Source organism: Centropristis striata, chromosome 1, assembly GCF_030273125.1.
Source record: "Centropristis striata isolate RG_2023a ecotype Rhode Island chromosome 1, C.striata_1.0, whole genome shotgun sequence".
NCBI classification, from domain to species: domain Eukaryota; kingdom Metazoa; phylum Chordata; class Actinopteri; order Perciformes; family Serranidae; genus Centropristis; species Centropristis striata.
Genome location: NC_081517.1, coordinates 18,065,783 through 18,080,769, shown reverse-complemented (window position 1 = coordinate 18,080,769; position 14,987 = coordinate 18,065,783). Strand labels below are relative to the sequence as shown.

Here is a 14,987-nt window from a genome sequence, read left to right as displayed (position 1 = left end):
CTGGAGGTGGACACTACAGGACGACTCCTGGAGGTGGACACCACAGGACAACTCCTGGAGGTGGACACAACTGGATGACTCCTGGAGGTGGACACAACTGGACGAGTCCTGGTGGGAGCGAGAACTGGACCAGCCCTGAATACCCCCATACCTATCCTCCATATCCCACATATGACCCTTACCCACCACCGTCCCCACACAACGGCTTCAGAGAGGTACTGTACTGTAGGTCCTCCTCCTCAGGTTAAATAGGTTATCAATTAATTTGCTCATATACAGTCAGAAAGAGTTGTTGATGGGACAGAGGATTGGGAGAAAGCACTTGCAGAGCGTCCACCTGCCAGGAGCCACAATCATGCACAAACGACTAGCTTCTCCAATTTGCTGAATCTGCCATAAATAGCAACATTTTAAAGGGAACTAGAAGTGTACACACACCGGCAGTAGCCACGGGAGCTACTGCCGGTGTAATGTTTTGATACTATATTATATACAAGGAGCACACCTTCAACAAGCATTCTTATATTTATTTATACAGCAACCTATGCCCTTTAACCTCAAAATGTGTGTGTGTGTGTGTGTGTGTGTGTGTGAAAAGCATGTGTATCTGGAAAAGTGTGCACGCTTACGCGCACGTGTGTGTGTCTGTGTGTTTGTGTGTGTGTATCTGTAACTGTAATCACATAAAGTTACGTGTGTGTGTGTGTGTTTTTGTGTGTGTCTGGGTCTCTCTTTCTGTGAGAGATACATCAAAGGATCAAAGGCTTTGGGGTCGACCAATCAGAACAGAGCAATCAACAGAATTAACTGCCGCTGTAGAATGTTCCGGCACAGTTACAGCAGCCAGAGGTGGACAGACTAAAATTTTTGGCCTCGAACAGAAAGCATTTTTGGCAAAACCATAATACCTATCATTGATCCGAATTCACTTTTTTCTGAGTTCTTCCTGAACAGCTAAATATGTTTTTGTGAAGAAAAATTAAGAAATAGCGAGAAACTGTTGAATATGCTTTTCTACAGAAATCTTCCTACGTTTTTAATATGGGAGTCAATGGGGTCTCTAGATGAAATTATGCCGGAGAAGTAGACGTTTAAAAATCTCCAATTATTGTTCTTTTTCGCTCATTTTTTTTTGGCTGTCCCATTCACTTCAATGCAAAATTTTGCGCAGTTTTTTAGGACTTTCATTGCGAACATTTTTTATTCCATAGAGAAAAGTAATAGCACACCGATCCCGATCAAACCGCAAGTTTTGATATATAATTTGTAGCGGGCCAAAATTGTGTCCGGAAGAGGAAGAAGAAAAAATCCAAATCCTGGCCCGATGACCTTGTGATGGGTTTAATTCATGTCACATCCAAAACACATGATTCATATCGAAAACCAAACCATTTTGCTATTTCACCTTACTTTGCACCCAAATTAAGTGCCATTTTATTTGCATATGTTGAGTAGGACACACCCTAAATGCATTTGCACCATAATTCGTAGAGGGACCATAGTGTGTGTTTTGTATTAAAAGCTGCTCTTACAAATATCTTTATGTTGACAATGCATTTACAGACTGTGTGTAATTTCAAAGTGTCGCTCAAAGTGATGAACCCACAGTCTGCAGATCTACAGAGAGTTTTATGCTTGAATTCAGTTCACTCTTACTGCTCTCCTTAAAGGAATGCTTTGACATTTTTGGGAAATATGCTTTATGCTTTTTAGCTGTCTTGACTCAAGCTTTTAAGCTTGACTCTGCCCGGGGTCTACGAAGTTTGTTAAGCTTACTGCAGAGCTTACGACAAAGCTTACTAATTAACATTTTTATTTATTTATTTTATTGAATCCAAACAAGTGCCTTAAGCTCATCACCAAACAGCAGACAGACAAAGTAAGTAAGTAGCTGGTGAATTTACTGGGGCATTTAGCTGATAAAGAACCAAATATTTCTTTCAAAAGTTGGTGGAGAGCAAACTAGAGCTAAAAAAGAGAGTGAATATTGGACTTCCTTTCATCCGGAGGACAGAAACACAACTCTTGGTTCATGATAATGTTGCTATGTATCTACTGGGTGTGTAAATAGGCAACTCTTTGCTAACAAGTTCATTATATAAACTTTATATGTTGGTATTATGTCAGTGTTGTTTTCCCATCATTGTCCTGCAACATGTCCAAAGTCTTAAATCTAACTTTAGACCATTTTGTCCCTGTTTTTAATCACAGATTGTAAATGGCTTCATGGCAGCTGTCAAACCCATGAGGAGTTTTGTCCACAACTTTGTGTCCTTTACACAAGAGGTACAAGTTCTCACACATGCACATATACATAAATCAACATGGAGTCAGTACACCTGCCAGGTGAAGTAACTCCTGACATGCTGTGTCTCTCCAGAGGGACCTGTCAGAAATCAGAAGCACCACTTTGACGCAGTTTCTGCTCAACTGGACTCTGGCTGAGCTGGCAGACATTTACCAGCCACAAAATGCATCTGAAGTTCCAGAGAGCCCAGAGTTTGACGTGACGAATGTGGAGGACTGGTTCCAGCATGTGGTGATGCCATTGTTACAGAGGTTCCTGCCAAACAACGGAACCCAAATTCCTCAAGAGATTAAATTGGCTTTCCACGAAGTGTTGTAAGTATTGTATTTTTTTTAAGCTAGTGTGTGTCCATAAAGATAGGATGCTCAGTCGTCAATTACTGCAATGCAATGAAATGCAGCATTTAGCATTTACCATATAAGTGTCGCTCTGTGCAGCTCGTTGTGTTTTATGAGTCTCAGAAGGCAACTGACTTCAGCAAAAGACATAAAAGAAGTTGTAGCTACCATGACATCACCCACTTGTTTACAGGCTTCTGTTTTGAAGCCTCGACTCAGATTTGTAGCCAGTGGAGTCGCCCCCTGCTGGCCATTAAGAAGAATGCAACTGTAAACCACTTCTGCATTGGCTTCACCTTTCATGCATCGTTGTTGCCACTTTGTAAAAAAAAAAAAAAGGAGAAGCTAGAATAAACCCATTGTACTCTTCCAGTTAAACAACAAACTGCACAAATACAAAGTTAGTGACTAGCTGGTGAGGAAATTGCAGCATCTAGCAGCTAAAGGTGCTGGTATGTTACTTCATAAAGAGAAAATGTGTTGAGTTTGTCCGCTTATTATGCTTGTGAGCAGCCATCTGGATCATGTGGATGGCGTGGATGATGAGGATGAGGACGATGAAACCCCTGATATCCAGGAACTCTGTAGCATCACATTTGACAAGAGACCTTGCGGGGTGAGCCTTGATTTTATTAATTTCTTAATTTCTTATATGCAGTACTGTGTCAAAGTCTTAGGCAGGTGTGAAAAAATGTTGTAAAATAAGAATGCTTTTAAAAAATAGTCATTTTAATCTTTTTTTCCCACGAATTTACAAAAAAAATCAGTGAACAGGAAAAAAATCTAAATCAAATCAATATTTGGTTTGACCAATCTTTGCCTTCAAACCAGCATCATATTAACCTACGTTTGCTTAAAGAGCTTCTTCTTTCGTCTCACCATCTTTGTTTTTTCATCCTACCAGCTAACCGACGCGGTGGAAAACATAGCCAATGTTTTGCACTGTGCTGCTCGTAGCAACCTGGTAATTTCCGAGGAGACGGTCATGAGATTGACTGTAGAGCTGACAAAACGTCTGAATTCACTTATGAAAGAGTTGTCTACAGTGGTAAGTATATCAAACTGGGGAAAAAAACACTCAAGAGCTTACATAGCTTAGTTAATGCTGAACTGAACATACTGCCAAACTTTAGTGTCATTAACTTTTACAACAGTTAACAAGTCTCATGCGCTGGGATTGTTGGAACCCTGCAAGCCGTGTTTAAGTTTGTTCTCTTGTCGAATAGTGTTTTCCTCCCATTGTTCTGGCCTGTTAAAATAATGACCAGTGTCACAGGTTAATAAGTGACCGTGTAAAATGGAGGATCAGCAGCACGTCTGTAAATGACAAAAAAAAACCCAGTAACTTATAGACTCCCAGCACATTTTTTTAAATTGCATGACTTTTTAATGCCAACATTTAACCACCAGTGGGCAGGAAAGCCTGAGATTTACTCAGCAAAGGGAAAATCTACCTGCATTTGGCACTTAATATCAAACTCTGATTATAGACATACAAAACCTCCACCATAAAAGTAATTTTTTATCAATTCAACAGTAACTTCCCACTGGGAGACGCTCCACTGTCATATATTTGATGCAAACTACTTTGTGTGTAAAAATTTAGGCTGAAACAATACCTTCTTTTTCTCCTGTAGAACTTCAGAGAGCTGGCTTCCGACTTTAACCAGATAATTAGTGAGGCAGACTCTCAGTCTCCGCCCCAGGAAAACCTGCAGGACCCAGAATACATCAAGATCTGGTTTAGGGTCAAAGTGGAGCCCCTCCCTCATTATGTACCGACAGCCCTCCTGTCCTGCCTCAGCACCAAGAACTTCTCCTGCTCAGCTTACCAATCCCTGTGAGTTCACACACACACACACACACACACACACACACACACACACACACACACACATGTTGTATGAAATGTCATTCCTCATTTTTCTTTTCTTTTCTTTTCCAATCTGCGCAGTGTGGCAGAATTCAGTAAACGCGAGCATCACCAACATTATTATTATCCAGATTACAACGTCTATCAACACTTCATCTATCCCTTTTTGATGCATCACAACAACTCTGGTAAGTAAAGTGTTAGCAGAAATAGCAGCCTCTAACATTTTTACAAAAGAACAACAACAAAAATAACTGCAAAGAAGCAAAATAGCTTCTAAAAAAATCACTAGAATCTCAAACATTTGAATCAATAAAATCTTTAGCAAAATCTCTGGCAAAAAAAAGGGGGGGGGGGGGGGGGAGACTTAATTTAAGGCAGAAATCTCCACCAATGTGACTATTTTAACTATTTTATGTGGTGTTTTCTGTAAAAATGAATTGGATTTGAAAGGATGACCATATTTTCAGTAAGTTAAAAATTTAATCTTACAGTAACTCACTTAATTTAGCTGTCAAATAAATGTAGGAGACTAAAAAGTTTGTTGTAAAAGTTGTATGAAATGGTAAGACTCAAAAAAGCACCTCAAATGTGTAACGTAATAAGAATTAATTAATATATACTGTGTGTATGTATATATATATATATATGTGTGTGTGTGAGTGTGTGTATATTTATATAACATACATTAATTAATTTTTGCATGTGTGTTTCAGGGTACTGGTGTATCTCCTCGGCCAATGAAAGTGAATGGATGATAAAAAACTTTGGCGTCTATTTGAGATTTGCCCCCATCACTGACTTGTACAGACTCTACCCAAACTTCTCTGGAGTAAGTTTGGAAAACACTGACAGGCTGAAACGCTAGAACTAACTTATCTGACATCATTGCTGCATTGTTAATCTTTTCTATTTTTTCTTTTGTCTCCTGTCCAGCTTAAGGTTCTTCACCTCTTGACTCCACATCAAATAGCAGAGATGATGCTGCTGCCTCTTCCTACTCCTCCTGAGAAAGATGTTGTCATCAACCGAATATTTGACTTCCTGTTTGAGTCCCCTTACGAGAGACAACTTGAGTCTGTCCTGAGCACCGTGGCCTATCTCAGCTACCAGGTAACTTCTTTTTTTTCAGCTTTGTAATGATATGCAACACTAAAGGGATAGTTCTGATATTTGTGAGGTGGAGTATTTATCCACAGTCAGTGTATTTCAGAAGCAGGCAGGAGTGCTGTTACAGAAGCTTAACAAAACCTATTTTAGCCACTTAAAAATGTGCAATAAAAAAAAAATGTTTGCTTGCTGTATTTAGAATATTTTTACTGGTTTGATGTCAGACAGCAATGTTTAAGTATACGCCTGGCGAACTGAAGCCGTTAGCTACGTTTTCCACAGTTATTATAGTTAACAAAAAAATGAAAACTAGAATTGGAAATACATTTTTGTTAACTGAAATAAAATTTAAAAAACAATAAATAACTGAAACTGTATTGTGTGGTTACAAAATTAACTCAAAATGTCCTTCGATCTCGTCTTTGGCAACATAAATATGTTTATTGATACTGGGACGCTACACGACTTTGTTTGTCAGTTGCCTTCAAAAAGTTCAGCACTTCACTTGAACCAAAATTCAAACCTTATTGGGGCTGAGATGGATAAGGCAAAGGAAATAAAGGTGAAATTTATTGTGACCTTTTTGAATCTCGCACCCAACAAAAACCCCCATTACATAAAAACTAAAACAAACACTAATAAAAACTAAAACTAAGCATTTAAAAAAAAAGAAAGAAGCAAACTCACTCTAAAAACAAATTAAAACTAACCGAATTCAACACAAAAATTCACAACGGAAATAAAACTGAAATTAATGAAAAATCCACAACTCTTTTAACCTTGACTCAGACACCAGACTAAAAAAAACCCTGTAATTTTGCCTCATAGAACACAGGAGTTGCTGATTTACAGGTAGTTTGTTTGTGTTTTTGTGTGACTGTAGTAGATCTGTACTAACCCTTTCCAACACCAAAGTCATACAATAACACAAACTAACCAACGATCAAAACCGAGGTAGAACAGCAGCTCCAGTTGCTAAATTGCTGTTTTTGTCAATGGAGTTTGGTGGTTTGAAGAGAGCATAGCTAAGAACTTCACTCCCCCCTGTTTAAACTTTAACAGGGCTGTCTGATGGCAAGGTAAAGTGAAAATATTCTATATACAGTGTACATCAAATTCATTGATTTTTTTTTAGGTGGCTTAAATATGTTAAGGTGCTTCCCTTCTTCAAACTTGGGGCTGACATCGGTCATACACTGACTAGGGATACATATCTCATACAGCCCCAGTTTAAAAAAAAAATCCTTACTATCCATTTTATTATTGGAAAACTTTTGACTGTCCTGGATGATTAATTGTGAAATATTCAATTTGTCAGGATCCTGCACCCTGCACTGTCTACGAACCCATGTGAGTACTTTGAGTTGATTTTTGTTGTTGTTTTTTTTACATTTTACTGCCGTGTTGATGATATATTCCAGCCTGGTACTGGCTAGATTCTGGAAAGATTCACATGTACTTCCCCAATTCACATGTGATGCAGATTTGGAACCAGATGCATTCCTGTTATAGGATTATGCAGCTTTATGTGATGTGTGGTCTCTTGAAGTATTTTACATAAGTTTTATGATTTTTTTGTCAGTTTTGTGAGATTGTACAGAGCCATAGATGTTCTGCCACCAGATATGGAACCAGTCATCTGGCCTCTTATAGATCGTCTGACAGACGTCGTACCAGATGGTCAGTCTCTTTCTCACGCACACAAAAACAACAGAAACACAAAGTCACAATTACCTTCCTCATACATTCTGCTTTAGTATTTTATTAGTAAATGTACTGTAATTTTTTTTATTTGGACAGAGTGTGTGCCAGAGAACTTCACGGTAAGATATCTTTAAATCTGTTCAATTTATATTTCCAATGTCCATCTTCTTTGTCTGAATTGTGTAGCTCATGTTTAGGATTTTACTGATAAATGATGTTAATTTACCTGCAAATGTGTTAAATCCATCACAGTGCCCATCAACAGAGTACAATGGTAAGAGCTCTTTGGCATGTCACCGTAATATCTCAATCCATTACTAATTACATTTCAGTAAATACTTTTAAGAGATATAATCATTTGAGACTTCCCCCCCCCCCCCGACAGCTACTGACATCTGCAGAGGAGCTAACAGGTATCCCATTTGTTTTTATTCATATCAGAATTTACAGATAACTCCTTCAGAAGTCTCTGTGTTGATGTCTATTTGCCTTTTTACTTGTATTCACAGCTCTTACCTGCTCGCTCACCTGAACACATCAATGGAAGTTCCCTGCGGTTTGGCCTTGGAGACATATGCCTGCACACAGGTGACTTATTCAATCCAATCAATCCAATCCCGCTTTATTTGTATAGCACATTTAAACAACACAAACGTCTCCAAAGTGCTGTACATAAAATCAACAATAAAACAAACAATTCCATATACCAATCAGCAATAAATAATAAGTGTATCAATCTAAAATTATGCCATAAATAAAACAATACAATCAAACAGATTGTAAATAGTAAAATAAAATAAAAGACGTAGTTAAAAGTAGTAAAATAAATTACTACAAGTGTCAAATATAAGTGTCTATGCAGCATGCAGGATTAATTACTAAACTTTACCACACTTGCAGCTGGAGAACTTCACAGCCAATCAGCTGGTGTCTCTTCTGAGTTGTGACCTGCCCGGCAATAGCAAGCACTCCTTACGGCTGTGGAAGATGCTGCTGACGAAGCTATCCGATGTCTTGGACCCAGCTCTGGACATGTTGGCCAACATGGTCAGAATCTTTTTGTGATTATACTCAGCTTTTTTTCTGAAGGACAAGCTCTGTTTATGGGAATTTATATTGAATTAATCGGTTGTTCTCTCCCACAGCCCATGACCATGGTTGGTTCATCTGCGTCTGAAGTTTTGGACGTGATCGGAGAGATCAGAGTGTCGATGCTGACCGATGAACAGCTGATGAACAGCAGCGTCATCAGAGAATGGTTCTCCATCCGTCTGAGCGGGTTCCTGCCGTATGCGTCAGCAAGGTTCTTGCACTGTCTTGGTGGCAGGAACTTCAGCTGTCATTCATACCAGCAAATGTAAGTGATTTTGCACAAACGCACTCTTTTACAACATTTAGGAACATTCAGCATGTTATTTTATCAGATATATACACTAGCACTCAAAAGTTTTGTGTCATTTAGAAATGTCCTTATTTTTTGAAGGAAAGCACAATTTTAGACATACAGTCGTCGTTAATGTGGTAAATGACTATCAAAGCTGTAAACGGCTGATTTTCTTATGAAATATCTATTATATATTGTCAGCAACCATCACTCCTGTGTTCCAGTGGCACATTGTGTTAATCACGTTTATAGTGTTGAAAGGCTCATTGATCATTAAAACAGCTGAGCATTATGCTAGCACAGCTGAAAACTGTTTTGTGCTGATTTGAGAATAATAAAACAACAATAAACAACAATAAAACATCCTTCCTCAGGCTGGTTGAGTATCTAGAGGCAAAGTTGGAGATTTGTACAGGTTAAAATTATTATTTCTGCCCATGTCAATGTCTTGACTATATTTTGTAACTCATTTCTTTAATAAAACAGTTTGTTTTCATGGAAAATAGCACAGGCATTCTCTGGGTGACCCCAAACTTTTGAACACTAGAATATGTAAAGGCCAATTTTGTACAATATGCTTTTCTGTCCACTACATAACTCAAGAACAGAAGGAGAATGATACAATATTTCACATTGGGTCAGAATCTGAATGGGTGACAATAATCTTGTGGTGTTCACCATGAAACTGTTATGGTTGTATATATTTCCTGTGCTGCCTGATTGTAGAAGTATCCAGGTTTGAGAGTTTGTACCTTCTTTGCAGCAACATTCTTTTTAAGCTTGGCCTGCAGTCAGTAGTGCAGTAAAAAGTACAATATTTGTTTACAAAATGTGGTTGAGTAACTTGAGTAAATGTACTTTTCAATTGCGCTCACAGGCATAAAATATTTCTTTCTCTGTCTTTGATTTAATTGTCAGACTGCAAGAATTCATCCACCATTTTAATAACATGACCGGTGAAAAACAGCATGTGGTCGCCAGTGATTTCATCCTCCGTTTCCTGTCGCACCCACAATCAGGTACTTGCTGCACGATCTGAATGACAGACGCTGTGGCTCTTTTAAAAAATCGTAAGTTTAAAAATATGTTGGCATTAACCGATATGTCTTTTTGGTCATGACTTGATCCAGGTCCGGGCTGCGTGTCCTTCTCCAACAGCAGTGAGGAGTGGCTGATGAAGAATTTTGGTCCGTTTTCCACCGTGATGTCCATCAAGTTTCTGCTTCCTCTCAACCCACTCTTCAACCCTGTAAGATTTATTTTCTGCCCACATCAAGGATTTAGAAAATTCAATTTTTTATCACCTTTTCAGCAACTTTTTTTGTTCCCTTCTTTTCATGTAGCTGGAGGTCCTACATCTCCTGACTCCAGAACAGATGGCAGAGGTGCTCGTGCTTCTTCTTCCCGCTTCGCAAGAGAAAGACGTTCTCACAAATACCATCTTTAATCACCTGACTGAGCCTCTTGATGAGGGGAAATTTGATAGATTTCTCCGAGGCCTCCCCTATTTCAGTTACAAGGTTCAAAAGATTATTCCTCTTTATTCCAGATGTGCGCTTTACACTGCTTTTCGAAGGCAATAATCTTTGTTTTCTGTATCTAAAGGCACACCTTTCCTGCTCATCATACAAAGCAATGTGAGTTCATTATAATTGTGTTTCTTTAAAATACATCTTATATTTATCGATAATCATATGAAACATAAAACTGTTGTTATTCCCTCATGTTGCCACTCTAGCTTTGCAAGACTGGACTCGGTTTTGCCTGTAGTTTCTCTTTCTTTAGCATCAATCATCACAGAAGTCAAGACACAGTTATCCATGCTCATACCACCAGGTGAGAAACAGTCTAGAATATTATTATGATTACATTATAAGACTTTTACCTTGAGGAGTTTTACAACAACTTCAACTATCTGCTGCCCCAAAGTGGCAAAAATAAGTATTGCAGGTTTAGCAGACACTAATAGGCTGACTTTATAGATTAATCCATGTGGATTTTCTTCATTCACTGGAGGATTTTAATATGATTTATGAGCTTCACCAGAAACTAATTTGCATGTTATTGTCTTATAGGTTGCATCATATACAGTGGACAGGTAAAAAAATTTGATTTTCATATTTTTTTCTGAATATTTGTGTCGTAACAAAGACTCATAACCAGCTTAATCTTTTCCCCCCTAAGTGCAATGTTACGATGACAAATGGTAAGTTATCTAACTGCTACATAATGATTACATTTGTCAATACTTTAATGTTAATAATCTATTAATCTGTTAATAATTTATTCCTATATTTTACAGAAACAGACATTTGTATTGGAGTGAACAGGTGAGATTTCTAAACATCCCTCTCTATTTTGAGCTTTTGTTTAAACATTTTGTATTAATTAATGTTCTTTTTTTGTTTTAGCACGATGCTGCAGCTCCACCTCACCAGCGGTCACATGAACGGACGTTTCTGTGATTTTCCTGTTGAGGAGTTCGCCTGTACCACCGTAAGACACCAAGACATCTCCAGTAGTGCAACTGAGTACATTTACCCATTTACTGTAACCTAATGTAGTTTGGACGTACTTATACTTTCAAAAGGACAAATTTCACTTTTTACTCCACGACTTTTACTTGACACTCATTGTTTCTAGTTTTTTTTTTTTTTTACATTAAAATAATTGTATTCTAATATAACACGATGCACCACTGTACTACTAAACTGCACCACCACCTTTTCAAAACTCTTATTTTCCAAGCCCTAATCATTAATAAAAATCTTGTTTTTTAGGTAATGAGGCCTAGTTCTTCATTTCAGATTCCTTGCAACAAAAGCTGCAGTGTTCAAATTATATACTTATTGTAGCAAAATGTCGGTTATTGGCATAATGTTTAATTAACAAACAGAACCGATGTCTAGTTGAAAATGCTCGAACTACAACATTAAAATGCTCTTACACGTATCATTAGTGATACAAGGGAATAATACAATATTCTATTATAATATCACACTTTCAACTAAGACCTTCTACACAATGAGAGCCTTTAGTTCTGATACATCAACCCTCCTGTTATGTTGCAGGTCAAATTGACCCATTTCAAAGTTTAAAATATATAAAACATTTAGTTAAAAGTATTTTTTCATAAAATGAAAATACAAAATAAAACCAATGTCATTTAGATCCATTGCATTTTATATGTAGGTCATTCCAATGTACATAAAAAAACTTTTAACATGCATTTTTTTAATGAAAAATGCATGAATTATCCTCATTGAACCATGATATGTGAGAGGCAAAGTATTGCCCTAAATATTGATTAAGATGGTTGGTAATGGAGTTATTAAAGAAATATAAACTATGTTTATTGGGATTTGTTTTACACTTTTTACACATTTTTCACACTTTTGGGTAATTAAACATGCCCCAGGTCAAGTTGACCCACCAACATTATTGCTGTTCCTGAGAAATGAACATAACAGGAGGGTTAAGTACATTTTGCTGATTTAGTTCACTTTTACATGTTTACAAGTGTTTTTAGGTTGTGATATTTCTGGTTTTTACTAAATTTAGGTCTTCCTCCATCAATCAACATCTCAGATCAACAATTTTTTTTTAAACGACATTGTTTTGTGAAATTATTTAAGATTTTCCTTCATTTTTCATCTGTTATCATTGTGTTCTTTCATCACACAGCTGTCAGGGTTGACAGCAGAAGATCTGGCGGCGATATTGGCATGTAATCGCTCCTCCATGTCCGGCGGCTCGACACCCGTGTGGAAGCTTCTCCTCTCCAAAGCCTCACGTGTGCTGGACAGAGCTCTGGATCTGCTAACCAACACGGTAAACATTTAAAATACACTTCCTCACTTTACCCCCTTCCCTGAGAAGATCTAGACACTGTGTGATTTTTTTGTCTTGTAGACTCTGGACCCCAGAAATCCTGCTGTTTCAATGATTTTGGACTCCATACGAGAAATCCGACTGGACTCGATCAGCATGGCCAGCCTCAACAATCCCGCCATCGTCCAGCTGTGGTTCAAACGACGGCTTCGCCCATTCCTGCCCGCCGCCTCCCCCCAGTTCCTCTCATGTCTCACCACAAAGGAGTTAAACTGCAGCACCTACCAGCAGATGTGAGCAGCACGAAGCCTCTCACACATTTACTGGCTCGTTTTGAGGCTTTTATTGTCATTAACTAAATGACCCCTCATGTGATTTTAGAGTGCAGATTTTGAGCCATCTACAGCTGCACATGACACACTCCACGCAGATGTCTATCTACACTCACTTCATCGAGGATTTCCTGACCAGGAACACCACAGGTAGGCTTCACATTTCAGTAAGTGTATTTGAAGTGTAAAGTGTAATTTTAACCATTGTGTTTCAAGGTTAGAAAGAATTTGAATATGCTCTTTAAAAAATGCTTACATTTCAACATAGTTTGGCACTTTATCGACACCATCATGTTAACATCTTTGAATATTTGAAATGCTACGATCCAGTTGTCATATTTGTTTGTCGTCTCCTGGCGTCTCACAGCAGACGCGTACAGATGGACTGACTGACCTGGGTAACAAAATAAAATTTCGATTGGACTGGTCTGGATATTTTTGATTTAGGTGCCTTAAAATTGCTTGAAAGGTGCCTGAAGTTCTCTCTTTAAAAGCTGCACAAACCATGTCAATTACAAAGTGACATAATGTGGCCACAGAGAGATGCGTAAGGACGTTAAAGAAACACGAAACAACAGCACAAAGAGGTAAAACCACTATAAAGTCTGTGTGTGAGTGTTGGAGAGGTGGTGAGGCCTTTTGCACACCTGTGCCTATGGGGCTCATTGTCCTATAATCTGACCACAATGACCACAAATGTGGTTAAAAATAAATAAATGCTATGAATGACCCATAATCCAGAGAATTATTGCAGTGATGTACATCTGTTCTTGCAATAACAACAGAACTATTATTTCTCAGTGAGGTTAACAGGGGTTCTTGTACAAGAAGTTGATGCTGTAAATATAGAAACAGACCTAAACTCAACTGGATACAGTACAAAGACATCAAAGATATCTAATACTCAGACTGGGAAAGTTTTGTTTTTGTCAGTATATCTACTCATTCTGAACTTGATTCATTCTGTGTTTATTTACATCTTACACAGCGTCCAAACTTTTTCATCATGATGCAACCTTAATAATGCAGTAAAGTTAAAGTTGTTGTGTTTTTTTGTGTTTCAGACTCCAGCTGCAGCTCACACACTAACAACAGTGGAGAATGGCTGAAGAGGAACTTGGGAGGTTTCTCTGCCCTTGTGTCCTTCAAGGATCTGCAGATGTTGAATCGCAACTTTTCAGCGGTACTTCCTGTTGTTTCTCCCTGTTGTTATCTTTGTTTATCTGTTTGTTAAGTCAGTGTTTTAACCATCTGTTGGTCTTTGTGCACATGCAGATGGAAGCCCTACCGCAGCTGACTCTTAAACAGCTGGTAGAGGTGTCCTCCACACCCGGCCAGCTCACCTCAGGAGCCCAGGTAGACATGTTGATGAAGCATGTCCCCAACAAATTCCTCCCCACCTTCTTTGATGACTACTCCCCTGCTATCATGGTGAGTGTGGGTAAAAAACAACAGCAATTTAATAGTGAAGGTTTGTCCTTTATTGGCAACAGGTCACAATATTTCAGTCAGGGGAAGTCAAATGATGTTTATTTGCTTATCTGAGGTAGAAAATGTCATAACTCACACATTTTTAACATGAATTGACACGAAAGAAGCTCCGTACCTTCAAATTGAACACTTTGATCTGATGATACAGACATGTAGAAGAATGTGCAGTTTAACCAGCATCCCTGAACCTCTTTGTTGTTTCTTTGCAGAAAAATAAGCTTTATTTTGTGTCCATAAACTCCTTCTTTGCTTATAACCTCTCCTTTGATCATTTGTCTTTTCCTGCAGGGTCATGAAAACATGTTCCCCTCTGCGGTGAGGTCAGCCATGTTGCAGGTTGTGTTTGATCGTGCAAACCTCTCAGATCACTCAGTGGGAGATTCTGCTGTGTCCGTGTGGCTTCACAGCCGACTGCGCCCCCTCCTGGTTGGTCTGTCGCCGCAGCACGTCGGTCCGTTCTTCAGGATACTTGCAGGAAGAAACTGCAGCATCGAACAACAGGGGTGAGTGTAGAACCACGAGCACTGACTTTAATGGTTTATTAACACTGGAATCAAATTTATTTTTGAATTAGATCCTTTTTTGTAATGCCTCTTTGGGATTCCACTTTTTTTTT

General features: G+C 38.4%; 2 protein-coding genes and 2 long non-coding RNA genes across 4 annotated transcripts; all 4 read left to right on the top strand.

Moving 5' to 3' along the window:
• The first annotated feature begins 2,531 nt into the window (after nucleotides 1–2,531).
• Nucleotides 2,532–3,587, top strand: LOC131974425 (uncharacterized). The gene is made up of 3 exons (XR_009394663.1): nucleotides 2,532–2,622; nucleotides 3,160–3,262; nucleotides 3,551–3,587. It is a non-coding gene; the product is annotated as an uncharacterized LOC131974425 (long non-coding RNA).
• Nucleotides 3,588–3,631: 44 nt separating this feature from the next.
• LOC131960857 (uncharacterized) lies at nucleotides 3,632–6,983 on the top strand. Its single transcript, XM_059326444.1, has 6 exons — nucleotides 3,632–3,694; nucleotides 4,284–4,486; nucleotides 4,601–4,707; nucleotides 5,236–5,351; nucleotides 5,456–5,632; nucleotides 6,948–6,983. Exons 1-6 carry the CDS (start codon nucleotides 3,632–3,634, stop codon nucleotides 6,981–6,983), a joined length of 702 nt encoding a protein of 233 aa, XP_059182427.1.
• Nucleotides 6,984–7,267: 284 nt separating this feature from the next.
• Nucleotides 7,268–7,899, top strand: LOC131978188 (uncharacterized). Its single transcript, XR_009394943.1, has 5 exons — nucleotides 7,268–7,309; nucleotides 7,430–7,452; nucleotides 7,586–7,607; nucleotides 7,719–7,746; nucleotides 7,843–7,899. It is a non-coding gene; the product is annotated as an uncharacterized LOC131978188 (long non-coding RNA).
• Nucleotides 7,900–8,275: 376 nt separating this feature from the next.
• On the top strand, nucleotides 8,276–14,973 carry LOC131959904 (uncharacterized). The gene is made up of 17 exons (XM_059325423.1): nucleotides 8,276–8,380; nucleotides 8,479–8,690; nucleotides 9,636–9,736; nucleotides 9,848–9,966; nucleotides 10,061–10,237; nucleotides 10,323–10,354; nucleotides 10,456–10,553; nucleotides 10,793–10,815; nucleotides 10,902–10,923; nucleotides 11,020–11,047; nucleotides 11,129–11,213; nucleotides 12,402–12,548; nucleotides 12,630–12,841; nucleotides 12,930–13,030; nucleotides 13,945–14,063; nucleotides 14,156–14,311; nucleotides 14,660–14,973. Exons 1-17 carry the CDS (start codon nucleotides 8,321–8,323, stop codon nucleotides 14,876–14,878), a joined length of 1,911 nt encoding a protein of 636 aa, XP_059181406.1. The 5' UTR covers nucleotides 8,276–8,320; the 3' UTR covers nucleotides 14,879–14,973.
• The last annotated feature ends 14 nt before the right edge of the window (nucleotides 14,974–14,987 follow it).

Coding starts and splice junctions, on each gene's coding strand:
- LOC131960857 (XM_059326444.1), top strand. CDS start 3,632: ATGAGATTGACTGTAGAGCTGACAAAACGTCTGAATTCACTTATGAAA. Junction 3,695..4,283: donor TGAAAGAGTTGTCTACAGTG/GTAAGTATATCA, acceptor TTTCTCCTGTAG/AACTTCAGAGAGCTGGCTTC. Junction 5,352..5,455: donor TCTACCCAAACTTCTCTGGA/GTAAGTTTGGAA, acceptor TCTCCTGTCCAG/CTTAAGGTTCTTCACCTCTT.
- LOC131959904 (XM_059325423.1), top strand. CDS start 8,321: ATGCTGCTGACGAAGCTATCCGATGTCTTGGACCCAGCTCTGGACATG. Junction 10,816..10,901: donor GCATCATATACAGTGGACAG/GTAAAAAAATTT, acceptor TTCCCCCCTAAG/TGCAATGTTACGATGACAAA. Junction 11,048..11,128: donor ATTTGTATTGGAGTGAACAG/GTGAGATTTCTA, acceptor TTTTTGTTTTAG/CACGATGCTGCAGCTCCACC.